The sequence below is a fragment of the Haliotis cracherodii genome, unplaced genomic scaffold (genome assembly GCF_022045235.1).
Source record: "Haliotis cracherodii isolate W230 unplaced genomic scaffold, xgHalCrac1.p SCAF_13, whole genome shotgun sequence".
Taxonomy (NCBI): domain Eukaryota; kingdom Metazoa; phylum Mollusca; class Gastropoda; order Lepetellida; family Haliotidae; genus Haliotis; species Haliotis cracherodii.
Window position 1 is genome coordinate 2,748,342 of NW_027266268.1, and position 22,870 is coordinate 2,771,211.

The 22,870-nt window shown below is 40.9% G+C and overlaps 1 protein-coding gene across 35 annotated transcripts in view; it reads left to right on the forward strand.

Moving 5' to 3' along the window:
- LOC139459502 (voltage-dependent calcium channel type A subunit alpha-1-like) overlaps positions 1–22,870 on the forward strand; it is a 415,048-nt gene that overhangs the window by 309,208 nt on the left and 82,970 nt on the right. For 29 of the 35 annotated variants that reach the window (XM_071240977.1, XM_071240991.1, XM_071240992.1 and 26 more), the window contains 8 exons: positions 1,812–1,917; positions 6,393–6,532; positions 9,192–9,298; positions 13,101–13,265; positions 14,795–15,009; positions 15,465–15,568; positions 20,520–20,635; positions 22,467–22,532. In XM_071240977.1, the coding sequence (XP_071097078.1) occupies positions 1,812–1,917; positions 6,393–6,532; positions 9,192–9,298; positions 13,101–13,265; positions 14,795–15,009; positions 15,465–15,568; positions 20,520–20,635; positions 22,467–22,532 (1,019 nt within the window). Of the gene's footprint in view, positions 1–1,811; positions 1,918–6,392; positions 6,533–8,017; positions 8,110–9,191; positions 9,299–11,351; positions 11,456–13,100; positions 13,266–14,794; positions 15,010–15,464; positions 15,569–20,519; positions 20,636–22,466; positions 22,533–22,870 lie in introns of all 35 variants that reach the window. The other 6 variants (XM_071240981.1, XM_071240984.1, XM_071240989.1 and 3 more) reach the window with 4 other exon arrangements.

Genomic DNA, 22,870 nt, shown 5'->3' on the forward strand with positions numbered 1-22,870 from the left:
ACCGTTATCAACGAACAATACAAGAAGTTGTTGAGCAATACAAACACACCAATGAAGACTTTTCAAACACTTCCTCTTGTTTTATAGTAAGAGTCAAATATGATAAGTGGTGCTGTTATTGTTTGAACTGTGAAATTTGCGGGCCAATTACTGCCCAAATACTTAAGGAATTAAGAAATTATATGACATTAATCTTTTGAAATAACATGTTGATTTAGTTGTTAATGTAAAACTATAAATATATGCCCCAAATAGAACCACATTTTTAAATAATGGATCCGCCCGTGGTTCTTGATCATCAATAATCAAAGCTATATGGAAACGTGGAGGTTCAGTATGCACCGCACCCCCGATCACGATACAATAAGTCTAGAATCCGATGTGCGTTTGCAACACTTTCCTATATATACCATGTTCCACTCCAGAGTTGACAACACCTGCACCTGCACGCGGAGCCTGAAAGCTACCATGAACTTGACATGTGCGCATGGGTGCTTCACAATCGATTCCAGTATCTGGTTGCTAACGACAACGATGTATTTTACTATGTCCCAGAAGCAATTGTTGAACTGTCATTACCAGAAAGGCAATAAAGAATCTCAAATGCAGCCATCATTCTTTTATGTGGACTGCCGCTGCCAGTCCGACACTGAACTGATCATCCGTGTTTTTATCAAAGAGAATAGTTAATAAGAAACCATGTGTACGTATAACTGTTGTCAGCTGGGGAGACAACACAAGGACATTCCCTGCTGCAAGGGAACCACCCAGGAATAATAGAAAATTGTCAACTTAAAATGGTTTTATAAATCAGTGCCCTTCCACAAAACATTCTCAGTGCTAAGGTGATTGTAACTCCCATTCTTCAACATATCAAATAAGCTTATGACAGTAGCTGCTTTGTAGAAGGGGACGGCCGTCCTAAATCAAGTCTATTACGAAACATTGATATAATTGGTATGAATTACATATAGGAGGACGATGTAGATGGTTGTTACAGAACCTTACATCAAGAAGAAACTTTTGAGACCATTGACTGTCTTGAATACAACCCAAACAGTCTTACCCCTGATTCAAGGTCTTACAGAACTTGTTTTATACACACCACATACCTTAATGGTTTAATTTCTACATAGTAAACATCTTGTTCAATGTCTGTTGATGCAAGACACAAATATAGTTTATTGATGTTTCTGATAATAATAATAGTACATTGTATAACACTCATTCCCCCCCCCCAAAAAAAGGGTGAATGTGCTTGCAAATATCTCCCCATCAAGGAGCCAGTGTACATTTAGTTTGTATTCTTGGTCCCTCGGGAGTATGGTATATATAAGGGAGAACATTTTTGTTTGAAACCAGAAACTGCACATTGTGAAACAATTCTCACATTTTCTGCCATTATATTCCCAGTATGTTATCATGGCCTTTGGGACTGCTCTTGGGCATTACACCAGTGTGTAGTTGCAGGCTACCTGGTTGATCATTTATATCACTGCAATTCTCAATACAGAGTTACATCCCTTTGATGTACCAGAATCCTGTTTGTTCAAAGAGTAAACCCTGTTTTTATCCATGATTGTCAGCCCCATATATGTGGGTGTCACCAGATTGGTCAACTACTGTGACCTGCATCACTTCAGGCTTCTTGCCCACCTGAGGCTGACTCACAATGATATAACTGAAATACTGTTCCAACTCACGTCATCATTAGTAAGTGTTGCTCTCCAGTTAGTTTCATGTACAGTTTTATGTCATAAATGTATGTTGTGATTTGATATCAATCCAAAGTTTTCCTTAACGAACTTCACGCCTTTCGAGTATATGGTACTTCTCACCATCATCGCCAACTGCATTGTGCTGGGCCTGGAGGAACATCTGCCAGTGAATGACAAGACCCCCCTGGCTGTTCAGCTGGTGAGTACATCCCACACACCACACATCCCATGCCCCACATCCCACGCCCTTCACTCCACACCACACATCACACGCTCCACACCCCATGCCCTTCGCTCCACACTACAAGCCCCATGCCCCATGCCTCATGCCCCATGCCCCTACCCCACACCCTTCTCTCAACACCAAACGCCCAATGCCCTTCTCTACACATCACACATCTCATGCCCCATGCCCCTCACTCCACTACACACATCACACGCTCCACACCCCATGCCCTTCGCTCCACACCACACATCACACGCCCCATGCCCAACGCCCCACTCCCCACACCCCACGCCCCATGCCCTTCGCTCAACATCACACGCACCACACCCCACTCCCCATGCCCCATGCCCCATGCCCTTCGCTCCACATCACACATCACACATCCCATGCCCCACGCCCCACGCCCCATGCCCCACGCCCCATGCCCTTCGCTCCACACCACACATCCCATGCCCCATGCCCCACGCCCCATGCCCCATGCCCTTTCGCTCCACACCACACATCTCACATCCCATGCCCCACGCCCCATGCCCCATGCTCCATGCCCTTTCGCTCCACACCACACATCACACGCCCCACACCCCATGCCCCACGCCCTTCGCTCCACACCACACATCACATGCACCATGCCCCATGCCTCATGCCCCATGCCCCTACCCCACACCCTTCGCTCCACACCACACATCACATGCACCATGCCCCATGCCCTTTGCTCAACGCCCCACACCCCATTTCCTTTGCTCCATGACCCACGCCCCACGCCCCACACCCCATGCCCCACGCCCCACGCCCCACACCCCATGTCCTTCCCCCCACACCCCATGTCCTTTGCTCCATGACCCACGCCCCACGCCCCACACCCCATGTCCTTCCCCCCACACCCCATGTCCTTTGCTCCACGCCCCACGCCCCACGCCCCATGCCCCACGCCCCACACCCCATGCCCTTCCCCCCCACCACATGTCCCACATTGACAAATTGACCCATTGACAGACAGAAATCATCTTCCATCTTAAAGGTATCCAGTGCCTTATTTCAAAGCAGGCATTATGAATATTTCAACATTAAAATTGTGAGGTTAACCTTCTAAACGTGGATTAAAACACCAGTCATATTAACGTAAATGGTTTTAAAGTTGTATTCTATCATTGTAAATTGTATTATACCTTATCAAGATTTAGGAAGCTAATATTCTCCAGATATTTCCAGTTTCCAGTTGGACGGAACCAACATCCAACTCAACACATTTTCTGTTGTGTTAACAATATTTCTCTTTTAATTATTATATAACATTTAAATTCATCCCAAACTTTAGTTTGACAGGATATATGGTTAGAAATATCAGCAATCAAACGCAAACATATTGAAAAAATCCTATTGATCATATTTTTTTATTGATGGTACAAATGCAATATGAATTATACCGATTGGTAATCACATTTAATATGGAGCCACATGTAATATTATGAGCATCCGTCATAGTGTATATGTATTGACCTATTTGTTGAACGTGTGAGAACAAGTTATTCATTACTGGCATGTATTAACTAGGTCAATCTTTTAATGACTAGCAATGAGATTAAACTGCTTCACAAGGACAGACATTGCTGGCTAGTTCATGCTGTGCTTTGTCCTAGGAACAGCTGGGCCATTGTGATGATGTCAACTCTATGTGGATTTAAAAGGCCAGCTATAGATTTTCTGTATCAATAATCAATAAAGTGTACATAGAATTACCCTCTGTCACTTTGATGGCATTATCCAGTTGCAATTTATGAGATTGGTGAAATAGACGTCAAAATGTGTCAATTTCAAGCGTCAATGAACTAACCCTTTCAGTGTGACAATTTTATGCATCCTAAATACAGGACCAGCCTTATTTCATGTCACCATCATTTAAATGACCATAAAAGCAAGAAACAGTTGTTTCAAATCTCCTTAAGAATGTGTTAAATTCTATTATGAAATAGACAATGTCAGTAGAAAAATAGAAAGTTTGCCCAATAATTTTGAATAAGTTTCCGTACCCAATGTTTTTTTAGCTAGTGATTTGATTAACTGAATAGTAGACCCGTCTATTTCTTGATGTTTCAGAATCATTATCCATTAGACTGTTATCATTCTATCATCATCTCTGGTACATGAAGACAAATCATGACTGTATCTTCTCAGTACATGGATGCTGGTGTTCAGAAAACTGAAACCAATATGACTCGAAAAACTAATTCAGGTGCAAATAGACTCAAAGCTATGGATATCTGCTTATTGTTTTTTCACAAACCTCTGTGTCACCTACGAGCTGTTCAAAGCTGTGAAGGACACTGTGCACAGTAGACAACAGCCTGATACAGTGCTTCACTCCAACTTAGTTACCGGTTCCGTATGGCTGAACTGGAAATGAAAGTGTTTTAGTCATGGTTGCTGTACATGCTCTGTGTTTTACTGAAGAGGAAGAAGATATTAGTCATACCAAACATAATATATTGAGGTCATGCAGTACAGCTACTGATAGTCATTTGTGTATGAAACAAAGCTAGGCCCAAACATGGAAGACCTATCATTATCCCACAATCTAGACTTCTTATGCACTCGCTGTCTAGCCTTCTTATGCTTTAATTATCTAGCATTCTTATGCTCCCACCATCAAGCCTTCTTACCCGGTATGCTCTCACTATCTAGCCTTGTTATGCTCCCACCATCAAGCCTTCTTACCCGGTATGCTCTCACTATCTAGCCTTGTTATGCTCCCACCATCAAGCCTTCTTATGCTAGCTATCTAGCCTTATGCCCTCACTATCTAGTATTCTTATGCTCTCACAATCTAGCCTTTTTATGCTCTCACTTTCTCGCCTAATGACCTCACTATCTAGCCTTTTTATGACCTCACTCTCTATTCTTATGCTCTCACAATCTAGCCTTCTTATGCTCTCACTATTTAGCCTTCCTTTTCTCTAAAAATATGCTCTCACAATCAAGCCTTTTTATGCTCTCACTTTCTCGCTTTATGCTCTCACAATCTAGCCTTCTTATGCTCTCACTATTTAGCCTTCCTTTTCTCTAAAAATATGCTCTCACAATCAAGCCTTTTTATGCTCTCACTTTCTTGCTTTATGCTCTCACAATCTAGCCTTCTTATGCTCTCACTATTTAGCCTTCCTTTTCTCTACAAATAATTTCACCAAAAATTTGTGAAGACAATAATTATGCATCAGAATACAAAAGTAATTGCATGCCACAAAAAATACATTGTTGAGAGGTGTTTTTCTTTAAAAAATAGACAGGCTCATAGTTTTTAAATAAGAAATTAGCTGGTTTTGTAGCTGTAGCTGAAAGAAATCTAATCTCAAAACAAAATCCCAGGCCCTTCCAGAAAATCAAATAATCGGCCCCAAACTAACCTTCTTAGGAAGATTCACTTTCATTCGATCAGAATTTGTTTCAGAAATATAATTTCATAAATTAAACATTAGGTACTGTTTTTGTGGATGCTAGTATATGTATGATTTATAAGTGATTTACTTGTAACCACGGTAACGTGGCATTATTGTGTATGGTGGCTCAAGCCTGGACTGCAGTGGGTCAGCCTGTACCTGTGCGTGGGTTCTCCTCTGCCTGTTATCATTTTAAACATCCTTGAAATGGATGCTGTTACTGAATTTGATGCTGGTTGATTTCACACAAGCTGTAGTGTGCCGCCCAGGCGGGTGTCAGCTGCACACGTCTCATTCTTGGTGGAGTTAATTGCATTGTGTTGACAGAAGACACTGATCAGTTTTACCATTGTTGCACTACTCCTGCTGAAGGTGTGAGAGCAATGCTGCACACTGCAGTGTAACGTACAGAATAAAGGCAGGGAAACATTACCTGGCCACGGTAGTAACAAGTTACATTGGTGTCAGGTCTTAATCAGAACACACCTCAGTTGTATATGAATATAGGAATATCAATTTATCAATTATTATTATGAGCTAAACACATTTGTTGTATACAGTCTTGTGTGACAACTTCTGTGGCTCGGAATCTTGCACGCAGGATAAAGTAAAGGTTTAGAACAACTTCCCCATGTAAAATCATTCATAAGTGAAAAGGTTAACTTTTTATATTCAATATTTAGCACTAAACATAAAATGAAAAGCTCACTATGATAACAAAAACATTAACAATAAAGAAGAACAAATAAGTTTTCTTTTGAATTAATATGTGTTAATTCTTTGACAATTAAAAACTAATCTCTAAACCACATGTATTTTCCAGGAATGTAACAATAATATGATGTAATCATAACTTATTACATTATATGAATACATTTTGATAATCATTCTTTACAGTTTCCCAACTCCAGTTAAACACTATTTGCTTATTGAACAAGTGGAATGATGTGTCTGTCGTCGATGCCATGAAGATGTCACATGTCCCCATGTTCTAATCCCATGGTTCTTATGTTTCAGGATGATACAGAAATCTACTTCCTGGGCATCTTCTGTGTGGAAGCTTTACTAAAAATTGTAGCTCTAGGTTTTGTACTTCATAAAGGCTCCTATCTACGTAACATCTGGAACATAATGGACTTCATCGTAGTTGTTACAGGGTAAGTGATCAGTTTGTTACATTGTCTGTCTCAAAGTCAGTCAACAGTAATGACACAATGTCTCGTCAATGGTTTAGTAAAACACTGGGGTCACTATTATTACCATTGGGTAAATATCGAAATGGGGTTTAATGATGAATTGTACATGATGAATGTCTGTATGTTTCTCATGTGACTCAATGTTTCATTTATGTGTCTCACTGACAGGCAATACTATTTTGACTGCTGACCCAAATAAAAGAGAATTATTATTTTGAAACTAGAAACCGTCTCACATTGTTGGGGACATGCTGATTATGGAATTAACCACAATAATTACAAGTTCCATCCTTTGAGAGTGATGGCTGCTCTTCCCCTAAACTACCATGGAGGATGGGAGGGGCATTAGGAATCACTGGTTTCAGTGTAATCCTTGTTCTGACAAACCCTCTCCCCTTGTTAACCCCTGTGTAACAACTGGCTTTACTGAACAGTGCCCTTACCATGTGTTACAACTGGCTTTACTAAACAGTGCCCTTACCATGTGTAACAACTGGCTTTACTCAACAGTGCCCTTACCATGTGTAACAACTGGCTTTACTCAACAGTGCCCTTACCATGTGTAACAATTAGCTTTACTCAACACTGCCCTTACCATGTGTAGCAATTAGCTTTACTAAACAGTGCCCTTACCATGTGTAACAACTGGCTTTACTCAACAGTGCCCTTACCATGTGTAGCAATTAGCTTTACTAAACAGTGCCCTTACTATGTGTAACAACTGGCTTTACAAAACAGTGCACGCTCCATGTGTAACAATTGGCTTTACTCAACAGTGCCCTTACCATGTGTAACAACAGGCTTTACTCAACAGTGCCCTTACCATGTGTAACAATTAGCTTTACTCAACAGTGCCCTTACCATGTGTAGCAATTAGCTTTACTTCACAGTGCCCTTACTATGTGTAACAACTGGCTTTACAAAACAGTGCCCTCACCATGTGTAACAATTGGCTTTACTCAACAGTGCCCTTACCATGTGTAACAACTGGTTTTACAAAACAGTGCCCTTATCATGTGTAACAGTTGGTTTTACAAAACAGTGCCCTTACCATGTGTAACAATTGGCTTTACTAAACAGTGCCCTTACTATGTGTAACAATTGGCTTTACTCAACAGTGCCCTTACCATGTGTAACAATTAGCTTTACTCAACAGTGCCCTTACCATGTGTAGCAATTAGCTTTACTTAACAGTGCCCTTACCATGTGTAGCAATTAGCTTTACTAAACAGTGCCCTTACCATGTGTAACAACTGGTTTTAAGAAACAGTGCCCTTATCATGTGTAACAGTTGGTTTTACAAAACAGTGCCCTTACCATGTGTAAGTGTTGACTTTATGAACCAGTTGACAGAACTGAAACTGTCGTAACCGCTTAAAAAACTTGATCACAGATTCAAACATGATCAACAGCTCACTTGTCACAGATTCCTGTTTTCTTTCACAGAACCATTGGTTTAGTTTTTCCGCTGGTGGACCAGTCACTAATAAGATCACTTCGAGTGTTAAGACCCTTGAAATTGGTTACAGGGATAGAGAGTGAGTGCATCAGACATGGGAGTGGTGATTGATTAACGCCCTTACTCCTTTCCCAACGGACCTGGGTGATTGATGGGCCTCCCTGTAGACAGCTTACCACCCTATACCCTTCTCCCTCATTTTTTGATTAACGTTAATAAACATAACATGTTCCTTTTCGTAATTATCAGTATGAACATTTTTCTCATCATTTTCTGGTCATTAAATAAAAATTTAAAAATTATTTTGATAACTGACTTACTGATGGTTTGGTACTCTGGAATTTGATTAACAGATAAGTAGAAACTAAGAGTAACATTAGAAAGAAAGTAGATTTACATTGACGGCAATATATCTCCCCTGCCAGCCCACCCCTGCTACTTGCATATTGTCATTCAGTTTCCTGCAGGAACTTCATTGCTAGTTTCCCATGATTTTGAAGAAATATTTGTTTACATGGTGCTGGTATGCTAATGTTGACTTCAGTATGTATTTATGTATGACACATGTTAAACACTTGTATTTTCAGCTCGAGAGTTGTGTTAGAAATTGTTCATATAAGCCGCTGCATTTTCTATCAATTTATCCTTTCTATAACCTATAGTCACTTCACCCATCTTTATCCTTTTACGGTTTCAATTGGTTGGAGACGCGACTTTGGAAACAAATTTACATTTTGCAGTACAATTCCTGTTTTCACATTAATAATTCAAAAGTATGCTTTTAATTGTTATGCAAATCTAGTTTGCAGAAATTCTGCTGGTAGAAAATCATTTGGAGTTTAGTTTTCAATTTATGATTTGTGACAAAACCAAAAATAAATTGATGTCAAATTTTAAATTATTTTATATATTCACAGAAAGAGGATTGTACAAAACTTTTTAAATCATATTCGAACTATTTCATTTCAAACTTTACTTTTTCCTATGTTTATTTTTTAACTTCCCAATGTCCAACAAAACACATAAAAACTGAACCTTGCACTCAAGCTTGAACCTGTTCCTGGTGTAAAGCTATGCCATGGTCTTCACTTCAAAGCACAACTCAGATATCCCCAACTGGTAAAGGGTTATGATCTACTTGTTTTATTTTACCCCGGGCAGGTTTATAACCCTTCTTCATACAAGCACTTCCTCATCATCTTTCGACCTGCGAACCCTCCGAGCTGTCAGGGTGTTAAGACCCCTGAAGCTGGTGTCTGGAATCCCAAGTATGACCCTTGATTGGGATCAAAATTTTGCATGAAGGCCCTATAGTTTAATTGTGGTTTGATTATGTTGTTTGTGTCATACCAGAAATTGTCAACAATTCTTCCATACATGATTCGAGTGGTCTGTGTATTGTCCGTTTCTGAACTTCTAGCCTATTCTCCAGACTGAGGTCAGTCTCTCGTGCCATGAGTGCAACACGCCATCATTGAGGACTTTCAAGTCATGTTGAGAAGGAATTGATGACACTATAACCTCTTCTAACATGTCTACTCTTGCATGTTTGAATAACACATTTCCTAGACTAGCTGAATGAACTTGATTCCATAGAAGGGACACCAACTGAAGTGGTAGTACAATTGTTGATAGTTTTGTGTATACATGATCATATATCATTGACATCATGGGGTAATGTTGCTGACACGTGGGAAACTACCTTGCAAATTGCCCTGAATGGTGTGGCGTGTCGGCAAGACTATCCCAGTATCTCCACCATGTTGGAGGCCGCTTCTCCAGTGTCGCAGCCACAGGTTACATCTGCAGCATCATGTCCACATCCTTCCTCAGTATCCTCATCATGACTGACAGATGTAAGCCGTGGGTTGTACACAGGAGTGGCATTTAGACTGTTATGCGTATCACCATATTGGTTATCATTGTCATCAGATGGGTTGTCACTTTCACCATGACGATCTTATATTCAACATGGTCATCCTTATCTGTCTGTAGATCTGTCTGTCCTTCCTTCTTCCTTTTTACCTCCTTGTGACTCAACCCACAACCCATCCTCTGTTTGTTTACCTTGTGACTCTTCCCACAATCCATCCTCTGTTTGTTTACCTTGTGACTCTATCCACAATTCATCCTCTGTTTGTTTACCTTGTGACTCTATCCACAATTCATCCTCTGTTTGTTTACCTTATGACTCTACCCACAATCCATCCTCTGTTTGTTTACCTTGTGACTCTACCCACAATTCATCCTCTGTTTGTTTACCTTGTGACTCTACCCACAACCCATCCTCTGTTTGTTTACCTTGTGACTCTACCCACAATCCATCCTCTGTTTGTTTACCTTGTGACTCTACCCACAACCCATCCTCTGTTTGTTTACCTTGTGACTCTACCCACAACCCATCTCCATCCACTGCTCCTGCATCTATCTCCCACCAACCCATCTCAATCAACCGCTCCTGCATCTGTCCACCACCAACCCATCTCCATCAACCGCTCCTGCATCTGTCCACCACCAACCCATCTCCATCAACCGCTCCTGCATCTGTCCACCACCAACCCATCTCCATCAACCGCTCCTGCATCTGTCCACCGCCAACCCATCTCCATCCACCGCTCCTACATCTGTCTCCCACCAACCGATCTCCATCCACCTCTCCTACATCTGTCTCCCACCAACACATCTCCATCAACCGCTCCTGCATCTGTCCACGACCAACCCATCTCCATCAACTGCTCCTGCATCTGTCCACCACCAACCCATCTCCATCCATCGCTCCTGCATCTGTCCACCACCAACCCATCTCCATCAACCGCTCCTGCATCTGTCCACAACCAACCCATCTCCATCCACCGCTCCAGCATCTATCTCCCACCAACCCATCTCAATCAACCGCTCCTGCATCTGTCCACCATCAACCCATCTCCATCCACCGCTCCTGCATCTGTCTCCCACCAACCCATCTCCATCCACCACTCCTGCATCTGTCTCCCACCAACCCATCTCCATCCACCGCTCCTGCATCTGTCCACCACCAACCCATCTCCATCCACCGCTCCTACATCTGTCCACCACCAACCCATCTCCATCCACCGCACCTACATCTGTCCACCACCAACCCATCTCCATCCGCTGCTCCTGCATCTATCTCCCACCAACCCATCTCAATCCATCGCTTCTGCATCTGTCCACCACCAACCCATCTCCATCCACCGCTCCTGCATCTGTCTCCCACCAAAACATCTCAATCCACCGCTCCTGCAACTGTCTCCCACCAAACAATCCAACTATCACCTGATATGATCTCTGATCGTCCTGCAGCCTGCTGACATACTTCAGTTCGATGGGGTCCACGACCTTCAACCTGCGTACCCTCCGAGCCGTTAGGGTTCTCCGACCCCTCAAACTAGTGTCTGGGATTCCCAGTATGTACCCTCTGTGGTCGGTGCCAAGTGGCCTGGTCACCAATGTGGCGGTGCTCATTGTGTCTATCATTCAGGTGGCAGCAGCTAGTCATGATCTCCACACATCATCTACCGTCTCCTACATGAAACACACTGAAACATTTACCTTCTGGACTAGATGACACTTGTTCTTTTGAAATCAAAATCCTTTCTTTTCCACATTTCTATCAAATAATTAGATGGTTTAACAATTTGCAAAGGATCTGGAAAAGAATAATTGTAAATTGTCATCTTTTGGGGGCAAATATGAACGAACTGCTTTAATTCTGTTTCTTAGTCTTATGAAAGCAAAAGGTTAGATTCAAAATCCCAGCAAATTGGCATAAAGTTTCCTCCAAATTGTTGTTTGAGACGGGGTAGAGGAGATCATTTCCGTGCATGTGGCTGACATTGTGGCTAATTTCTCTGATATGGGGAGGGGGGAAATGCATGCCACCACCTGTCAATCATGTGTCTGTCATTACATCACTCATCTCCAGTGTGCTGTGTCTCAGTTTCAAGCCATTGTTAGCTATTGTGTTTGGTAAATCACTTATCAATGTAATTAGTATTTGGAAGCATGCTTATTTATGTTATGTTTTTAAACATGTTTCAGTTTTGTAACACATTTTGATGCATGATTTTTTCCTGATCTATCATAGTTATATGTGATGTTTTTTTATTAAACCACTAGTTTTAATTATGAAATGCATTTACAATGTAATATTTCATATATCCATACTTATGTCAACATTTCTATCGAGATGTAAGCATATATAAATAAATATATATATATATATATATATATACTTTTTAAGATGTTCATAATTTACTTGTAATTGTGCAAGAAGCATATATTGATGGCTTAAATGTTTGACTAAAATTGACTTTTAATACACGAGACAAGAATATGAACATTCTCTGTCAATGTTTTGTAAAAGATTCACTGATTAGTTAACCAAGATACATCATCTAAACCATCACCTTCACTATACACATGTACTCATGACAGATTGAAGTTCTCAATTCTAGATACTGACACCAGTGCACTCTCGAAGCCAGTATTGGACATACAATGTTATTTTTTTATCTTCTGCAATTACAATTACATTTCAAGCATGGAGTTTGATAAACACACGGGCCATCTAGTTCCTAACAAATTGTTCCTTCCTAACTCCATGTTTTTTTAGAAAAAAGAAACTCTTTACCAATTAACCTGTTCTACGTGTGATGATCTCTTCATAATGTGTTTCAAAAATTCAAACTACACAGCATTGACAGAGTATTATTTGTATGTGTCTGCCTTGAATGTATGTGTATCACACAAACATTTTTATATTTCTGTTATTCCTTGTCTTTTAAAAGCAGTTCTGTTTATATACCACATGTCGTTATGATTTTCAATCTTTCTTTAATATTGTAACATATTTTAAATTTTTTAATGTTTTTGAAAATGTTAATTTCAAATTGTAATAGACCCATGTCATCTGTATAAAACACTTTTCCTTATGAAATTTGTAATGTTCATATAAAACAAAAGTAAGTTGTCATACTTCATAGTGACTAATTTGTGAATAATTTCATTGAAATGAGTGTCCATATTGAAACCTATGACTGTATATTCCAGGTTTGCAGGTGGTGTTGAAATCCATCATTCGGGCTATGGCTCCACTGCTACAAGTGTGTTTATTGGTGCTTTTTGCCATCATCATCTTCGCAATCGTCGGCCTGGAGTTCTATTCGGGTGCTTTCCACAACGCTTGTTTCAAAAACAAATTTGGTAGAACGTTAGGTAGGTATTAGAATTGTTTAGTACTTCATGTAATGGTAGCACATTCATCTAATGTACAAGGTATAAAACTACATTAATATAGATAAGCAAATATTAATTCTTTCTTGGAAAACATTTCTTCAATGATTCATTTAAGACAATAAAACCATATTTAGAAAGCTTAGTCATGTTGAAATTTCACAAAATCAAGTATTATTATGTTCTGTTCAAAGATAAACAGATTATTTCTATCAATAATTTATCTTCTGACTAAAAATCAATTATGAATAAATTTGGGTTTTACCCAGCTGAATAAACATCCAGACTTTTAGATTTAAACAGATGAACATTTTCTGTGCATTTTGTTATGTCAAGGGTCACTTTTGTCATATATGTCATTACAATAGACACATCCTTGACAACAAAAGTGAGCTGTCATAAGGATGGTTAATATAGGTTATCTCCTTGTAATAAGTGGCAAATCAATAATTTTTTCACAGCCTGTTGGTAGTAAATTGGAAGAAATGTGAAGTGACACCAACTTCCAGAATTGGTTGTTCTGTAGGAAGAGATTGTTATCTGCAGCTGGTTATTGATGGACACATTATTAAAGATGGCAGGCCATCTAAACCAAGCCACCTAGAATTGGGAAGAGAAGAAAGTTCTTATTCCACAGTAAATCCACCAGGATTCCAGTTGGCGGTTGTGTCATCGACCAGAACTCCATGAGACCAACTGACACTTTTTGAATGGCAAATTAGATGCCCTTTGATGCCAATTCTCAGTGCGACTTCAAAATTTCATAGCTTCAAGTTTTATATTTGTATCACTTACCTTTGTGGAAGGGCATTTGCTGAAGCTCTAGTTCCAACATAGTTACTGTAATGGACAGAATTGTCGTATTGCCCATGTGATGAAATGGTTGTAAGCCTGTCAGAATACTTGTGGTAAACTCAGATGACCTCAACCAGTTGGGATTCCAGGAAAGAGTCTGGATAAGGATTAGCGTGCTTTGTAGGCTGTCAGGTTAATGATAGACATACTTTACAGGCTCTCGGACCAGACAGTTTGACCATCAATTCTATTGTCCAACAACTGCTTTGAAATGTTCATTATTGCATCAAGACAGATGAAAATTCCAATAGTAAAACACGACAAGTAATCCTACTTTGCAAGAATTCTTTAATATGAAAGCGTCTTATCATGACATTATCTGGGCAGTCATGTCATGGATATTGCAGCCATTGCTGTTATATGGAATTAAAATGATAATCAAAGTAGCAAGAATGTATTGTTGTTGATATATGGAGCATGTCATATTATTTTGGCACATTTGAGGCAAACATACTCCTATATATATATATATAATATGCAAATATTTTCAATTTGTTTTATTTAACTGTCCATGACAATTTAACATATTTTTTTATCTGCCAATATCAACATAATGCTGGCCGATGTCAGTTTTATTGTAATTAACTTGTAATGGATGATTTACAATTTTCTGATATTTCATAAGTTGTAAACTTACATTTTAATTTTTCTTCCAGGTGACATTGATTATGGGGATGAACCTGATATACGACCGTGTGCAAAAAATCCCAATTCTGCGGGAGGTTTTAAGTGCCAATTAAATATATCTGAGTGTAAAGAAGGCTGGCAGGGCCCCAACTTTGGAATCACCAGCTTTGATAACATTGGCTATGCCATGCTGACGGTGTTCCAGTGCATAACAATGGAAGGATGGACCACAGTTTTGTACTATGTAAGTAACCCATGTTGTCTGAACATTGGTCTTGAATTGTTACATGTATAACCACAAATATTCTCTACAGATACAGTCACAGGAGTTGGCTTTTCACTGATATTGACATCTCAGAAGATGGAATAGTTTACATTGTTTTGTTTCCATCCCTATTCCAACCAATAAGGGGCAATGGGGTAGCCTAGTGGTTAAAGCGTTCGCTCATCATGTTGAAGACCTGGGTTTGATTCCCCTGATGGTTACAAAGTGTGAGGCCCATTTTAATTTCAACTCAGTTATCTCAATATTTCCTGTAAGTCAATGCTCCGGCCTCAGCAAGATGATGATACGTTTTGTCGACATACAACTTCAGATACCTAGATTCTGTGCTCCCCTTCAGTTAATGACATTCCAGTGACTGTTGAACTTTTTACTTATATGTTTCCAAATAATAATGATGTTATTTTCTTTTTCAGACAAATGATGCCTTAGGGAGCACTTTCAACTTTTTATATTTTATACCTCTAATCGTCCTAGGATCATTCTTCATGTTGAATCTAGTACTGGGAGTCCTCAGTGGGTAGGTATTATGTTTTCATCTTTTATCAACACTGTATACAGGTCACACCTTTCACACCCACACCACACAGCAATACCCTTCAAGGCCATCTCTAGTGTTCAGTCTACCAGGAGACATAAGGCTTAGAGGAATTATTTTGGCAAATTTCATGCCCTATAACGTTCAATATGTCTTTGTAGTTTTCCAGCTTGCCCACTTTTGACCTTTTGTTGCTTTTAGTTATGACACAATCATCATAACTATGTGTCGTTATGATGATGTACATAGATGTTACCAAACATCAGAAGCTTTGAGAATAGGAGTACATAGTAGATGAGAACAATCATCATAACTATGTGTCGTTATGATGATGTACATAGATGTTACCAAACATCAGAAGCTTTGGGAATAGGAGTACATAGTAGATGAAAACAATCTTGTGAACTGCAAGAAGCAATGTTCTTTTGATGATAGGTAAATATAGTCACTGTGTGTATAGATTAGTACAAATTCTACCATGAACTGAAAAGGAAAACAACTCATAAAATATCTGTATACCATTATATGTGGTGATTGATGTATGTTTGGTTTTTCAAATCCTCAAATAGAGGCAGAGAAGTCGATATTGTAATGATTCGTAGGAGCCATTGTTATGTTCCTTTTGATCATATCAGTTCTATCTTGGTTGGATGGCTGAATAGAAATGGAATCTAAACGCCTGTTCGCCATGAGATAATTCATTTTAACAACTTGAATACATCATCCTTTGAGTTTGCTCAAGTTTGTGAATAACATTGCCCAAAATATCAGTCTGACAACTGGAGTGGCAACTTTGCAAAGTTACCAGACCAGATAAAATGTTTCCATCCCAGAATTTCCTAGACTGATGAACAGAAGTAACAAAAGGATAAACATAAGCATGGTATGAGAACAGAAACTTGATATCAACATACGCAGAAGTGACTGAATAATGTGATTAATGTTTACAGTTAATTTACCTCTTTCACTGTATTAAAACTAGGTGCTTAGGTAATTTAGGGAATAGCCTGACCATCGGGCATGCAACTTTTCAAAACTGACCATCCATCAGCAAAATAGACCATTTCAGTCTGTCAGGCGGGTGGGTATTTTAAACACTGGATTAATCCATTTGCAGTTTTTAATTAACATTGATGCCATACAGTCTTGTCATATTGATTCTGCACTAACTTAAAAATAGGTTGTCATTTTAAAACAAACAAAAGGGAGCGTTACTGGTAAATTTGGGTATGTGATGCTAGATCATGTTGTTGTGGAACATGACAAGGTGAAAGGCAGTCATGTATGGTCAGAATTGCTAAGAAGAATGGTCGGAAATGACCCTGTGGCACTTGATGTCTGAAAAACTTCATGATTGCATATAAAACTATTTTGGACATGTTTTGGAGATGTTTCTGAAGGTTCTATTTTAATCTGCTGATAGCTGTGTGTGATAGTTTGCAACCAGGGAATATTTCCTTCAGCCAAGTGTTGACAACATGGTGATGGCCCCGGTTGATGACCCCTGTTGATGACCCTGTTGTTGACCCCTGTTGATGACCCCTGTGGTGCCCCCTGTTGATGACCCCTGTGGTGACCCCTGTTGATGTCCCTTGTTGTTGACCCCTGTTGATGACCCCTGTGTAGACCCCTGTGGTGACCCCTGTTGATGTCCCTTGATGTTGACCCCTGTTGATGTCCCCTGTGTAGACCCCTGTGATGACCCCTGTTGTTGACCCTGGTTGTTAACCACTGTTGATGACCCTTGTTGTTGACCCCTGTGGTGACCCCTGTTGTTGACCCCTGTTGTTGACCCTTGTTGTTAACCCCTGTTGATGACCCCTGTGGTGACCCCTGTTGATGCCCCCTGTTGTTGACCCATGTTGTTAACCCCTGTTGATGCCCCTTGTTGTTGACCCCTGTTGTTAACCCCTGTTGATGCCCCTTGTTGTTAACCCCTGTTGATGCCCCTTGTTGTTAACCCCTGTTGATGACCCTTGTTGTTAACCCCTGTTGATGACCCTTGTTGTTAACCCCTGTTGATGACCCTTGTTGTTGACCCCTGTTGATAGCCCTTGTTGTTAACCCCTGTTGATGACCCTTGTTGTTGACCCCTGTTGATGACCCTTGTTGTTGACCCCTGTTGATAGCCCTTGTTGTTGACCCCTGTTGATAGCCCTTGTTGTTGACCCCTGTTGATGACCCTTGTTGTTGACCCCTGTTGATAGCCCTTGTTGTTAACCCCTGTTGATGACCCTTGTTGTTGACCCCTGTTGATGACCCTTGTTGTTGACCCCTGTTGATAGCCCTTGTTGTTGACCCCTGTTGATAGCCCTTGTTGTTGACCCCTGTTGATGACCCTTGTTGTTGACCCCTGTTGATGACCCTTGTTGTTGACCCCTGTTGATAGCCCTTGTTGTTGACCCCTGTTGATGACCCTTGTTGTTGACCCCTGTTGATAGCCCTTGTTGTTGACGCCTGTTGATAGCCCTTGTTGTTGACCCCTGTTGATGACCCTTGTTGTTGACCCCTGTTGATGACCCTTGTTGTTGACCCCTGTTGATAGCCCTTGTTGTTGACCCCTGTTGATAGCCCTTGTTGTTGACCCCTGTTGATATCCCTTGTTGTTGACCCCTGTTGATGACCCTTGTTGTTGACCCCTGTTGATGACCCTTGTTGTTGACCCCTGTTGATAGCCCTTGTTGTTGACCCCTGTTGATGACCCTTGTTGTTGACCCCTGTTGATAGCCCTTGTTGTTGACGCCTGTTGATAGCCCTTGTTGTTGACGCCTGTTGATGACCCTTGTTGTTGACAACTTGTTCGTGACCCTTGTGTTTATCAAAAGAAGGTCCCTGCCTGAAATTGACGAGCAATTAGCAATGACTGCCTTCTGCAATCTTACATGAATCTCTGTGGTCCAAGACTAGGATGTAATTATGTAAATATAGCGATGAAGTGGGTCACTTCAGCCGTTTACGAGTGTAGAGATAAAAAAAAGAGTCAAAGCCTTTCAGTGAGCCATTCATTCCAAGACGTGCGATGGACCGATTTTGCTAATTTTGAACATGGATCGATATCCAGCAATCAATACTACTGCAGCAGCAGCAGAAGCAGCAGCGGAGTGTTGGATGCTCCATCCTCCATGCAAGTCAGCAAATAGAAGCAGTGTTAGACCTACGATCAATACTCAAGCTTGTTTACATCACTAGCATCACATGACCTGCAGGCCTCATTCATTCCAAATGTCCCCAACCACTTTGTCTCCAAGCTGTAAGGTTGGACCAACTGAAAGCCTCTATACACTGAATGTAATGCCAAATGTCCCCAACCACTTTGTCTCCAAGCTGTAAGGTTGGACCAACTGAAAGCCTCTATACACTGAATGTAATGCCAAATGTCCCCAACCACTTTGTCTCCAAGCTGTAAGGTTGGACCAACTGAAAGCCTCTATACACTGAATGTAATACCAAATGTCCCCAACCACTTTGTCTCCAAGCTGTAAGGTTGGACCAACTGAAAGCCTCTATACACTGAATGTAATGCCAAATGTCCCCAACCACTTTGTCTCCAAGCTGTAAGGTTGGACCAACTGAAAGCCTCTATACACTGAATGTAATGCCAAATGTCCCCAACCACTTTGTCTCCAAGCTGTAAGGTTGGACCAACTGAAAGCCTCTATACACTGAATGTAATGCCAAATGTCCCCAACCACTTTGTCTCCAAGCTGTAAGGTTGGACCAACTGAAAGCCTCTATACACTGAATGTAATACCAAATGTCCCCAACCACTTTGTCTCCAAGCCGTAAGGTTGGACCAACTGAAAGCCTCTATACACTGAATGTAATGCCATTAAATTCAGAAACAGTTTCACAATTCATAAACATCACTCATGAAAGGGAATCCATTTTGATCTGTGTATGTATGTGAATAAATTATTCAAAGATCTCCCTAAATGATACTTGTAATACCGTCAGATCCCGTTAGTAATGGATACTATTCAAGTTGTATTCATTACTACGAGCACAACCTTTGTATCTGCTGACTGACACATACCGTTTCCCCTCTCTAGATGGGGAATTGCTTCCATGTTTGTTTAAATTCAAGGTCACATTGTGTCATCTCTATTATCTGAGTACTGCCATTATACCATACATAGAGAATATTGTTCAATATTGCACACAGGACAAATACATGTTTGATGACTTGTCATGGTTGGGCTTTGTGGGGTGGGGTAAGGTGAGGGTGGAGTGGTAGGGATGTGTTGGGTGGTTGGGTTGTGCGGGGTGTGGTGGTTGGGTTGTGTGGGGTTGGGTAGGGTGAGGGTGGAGTGGTAGGAATGTGTTGGGTGGTTGGGTTGTGTGGGGTGGGGTAGGGTGATGGTAGGGTGGTTGTGTTGTGTTCGATGTGATTGGGTGGTTGGGTTGGGTTGTGTGGGGTAGGGTGAGGGTGATTGTGGTGTGGTTGGGTTGTGTGGGGTGGGGTGGTTGGGTAGTGTGGGGTGGGGTAGGGTTATGGTGGGGTGGTTAGGTTGTGTGGGGTGAGGTAGGGTGATGGTGGGGGGGCTCTGAAGAATCTGCAATATTGGACTGGATCATAAAAACAAACGTCAATTAGCAATTATCACATCACAAAGGAAGGTTTGAAAACCAATGGACAAACTTGTATTTGGCAGCTCTGTGCAATATTACACAATGCTAGTTATAAGAACCAACTGTAGAGGAAAGGGTGGTCAAGCTTAGTGAATTTAATGTTTTCTTTGCAAGTCATTGTGTCCGATGTTGTGGACTTATTGCTCACTACAGTTGCAGACTTTATTAGATATAGACTGCTGTGATATAGCCGGAAATATTGATGAATGTAGCATAAAGCAGCATTCACTCACACACTCAGTTATGAGAAAGGCTGCTGATAATATGAAGACATATGTGACACAAAATTCTTTCCTTCTTCCAGAGAATTTGCCAAAGAGAGAGAAAGAGTAGAAAACCGTAGAGCGTTCTTCAAGCTACGTAGACAACAACAAATAGAACGGGAGTTGAACGGATACCTTGAGTGGATCTGCAAAGCGGGTAGGCTTCGCTTCATTGCGGTTGTCATTGTACTTTAGCTGTATATTTAGTCCCTGCCAACATACCGACACTCACTACACCATGTTCACCACTAACACCATGTTCACTACAAACACCATGTTCACCACTAACACCATGTTCACCACTAACACCATGTTCACCACTAAAACAATGTTCACCACTAACACCATGTTCCCAACTAACACCATGTTCACCACTAACACCATGTTCCCAACTAACACCATGTTCACCACTAACACCATGTTCCCAACTAACACCATGTTCACCACTAACACCATGCTCACTACAAACACCATGTTCACCACTAACACCATGTTCACCACTAAAACAATGTTCACCACTAACACCATGTTCCCAACTAACACCATGTTCACCACTAACACCATGTTCACTACAAACACCATGTTCACTACAAACACCATGTTCACCACTAACACCATGTTCACCACTAACACCATGTTCACCACTAACACCATGTTCACCACTAACACTATGTTCACTACAAACACCATGTTCACTACAAACACCATGTTCACCACTAACACCATGTTCACTACAAACACCATGTTCACCACTAACGCCATGTTCACCACTAACACCATGTTCCCAACTAACACCATGTTCACCACTAACACCATGTTCACCACTAACACCATGTTCACCACAAACACCATGTTCACCACTAACACCATGTTCACTACAAACACCATGTTCACCACTAACACCATGTTCACCACTAACACCATGTTCCCAACTAACACCATGTTCACCACTAACACCATGTTCACTACAAACACCATGTTCACTACAAACACCATGTTCACCACTAACACCATGTTCACTACAAACACCATGTTCACCACTAACACCATGTTCACCACTAACACCATGTTCCCAACTAACACCATGTTCACCACTAACACCATGTTCACCACTAACACCATGTTCCCAACTAGCACCATGTTCACCACTAAAACAATGTTCACCACTAACACCATGTTCACCACTAACACCATGTTCACCACAAACACCATGTTCACCACTAAAACAATGTTCACCACTAACACCATGTTCACCACTAACACCATGTTCACCACTAACACCATGTTCACCACTAACACCATGTTCCCCACAAACACCATGTTCACCACTAAAACAATGTTCACCACTAACACCATGTTCCCCACTAACACCATGTTCACTACAAACACCATGTTCACCACTAAAACAATGTTCACCACTAACACCATGTTCACCACTAACACCATGTTCACCACTAACACCATGTTCACCACTAACACCATGTTCCCCACAAACACCATGTTCACCACTAAAACAATGTTCACCACTAACACCATGTTCCCCACTAACACCATGTTCACTACAAACACCATGTTCACCACTAAAACAATGTTCACCACTAACACCATGTTCACCACTAAAACAATGTTCACCACTAACACCATGTTCACCACTAACACCATGTTCATTACAAATACCATGTTCACCACTAACACCATGTTCACTACAAACACCATGTTCACCACTAAAACAATGTTCACCACAAACACCATATTCACCACTAAAACAATGTTCACCACTAACACCATGTTCCCCACTAACACCATATTCACCACTAAGACAATGTTCACCACTAAACACAATGTTCACCACTAACACCATGTTTCCCACTAATACAATGTTCACAACAAATACAATGTTCACCACTAATACAGTGTTCACCACTAACACCATGTTCACCACTAACACCATGTTCACCACTAACACAATGTTCGCTTCGCTCCAGAAGAGGTGATACTCAGTGAAGAAAAAACCACAGACGAAGAAAAGTTAAAAATCATGGAAGGTATGTATGGTACGTCGACCTTTTTACTCTCTCCTCGTTGCTGTAGTCTGTCGTTATGTTTGTCTGTCGTTATGTTTGTCTGTCATCATGCTCAACTTCAAGCCTGATAATGTTAACAGAAAAACTATACTTATAACCTATTAGATGCAATTCTCAGATACCCTTGTACCCATGTGGGCCTGTCTAGCAACAGTTTTAACCCTGAGATACATGTGGGCCTGTCTAGCAACAGTATTAACCCTGAGATACATGTGGGCCTGTCTAACAACAGTATTAACCCTGGGATACATGTGGGCCTGTGTAGCAACAGTATTAACCCTGGGATACATGTGGGCCTGTCTAGCAAC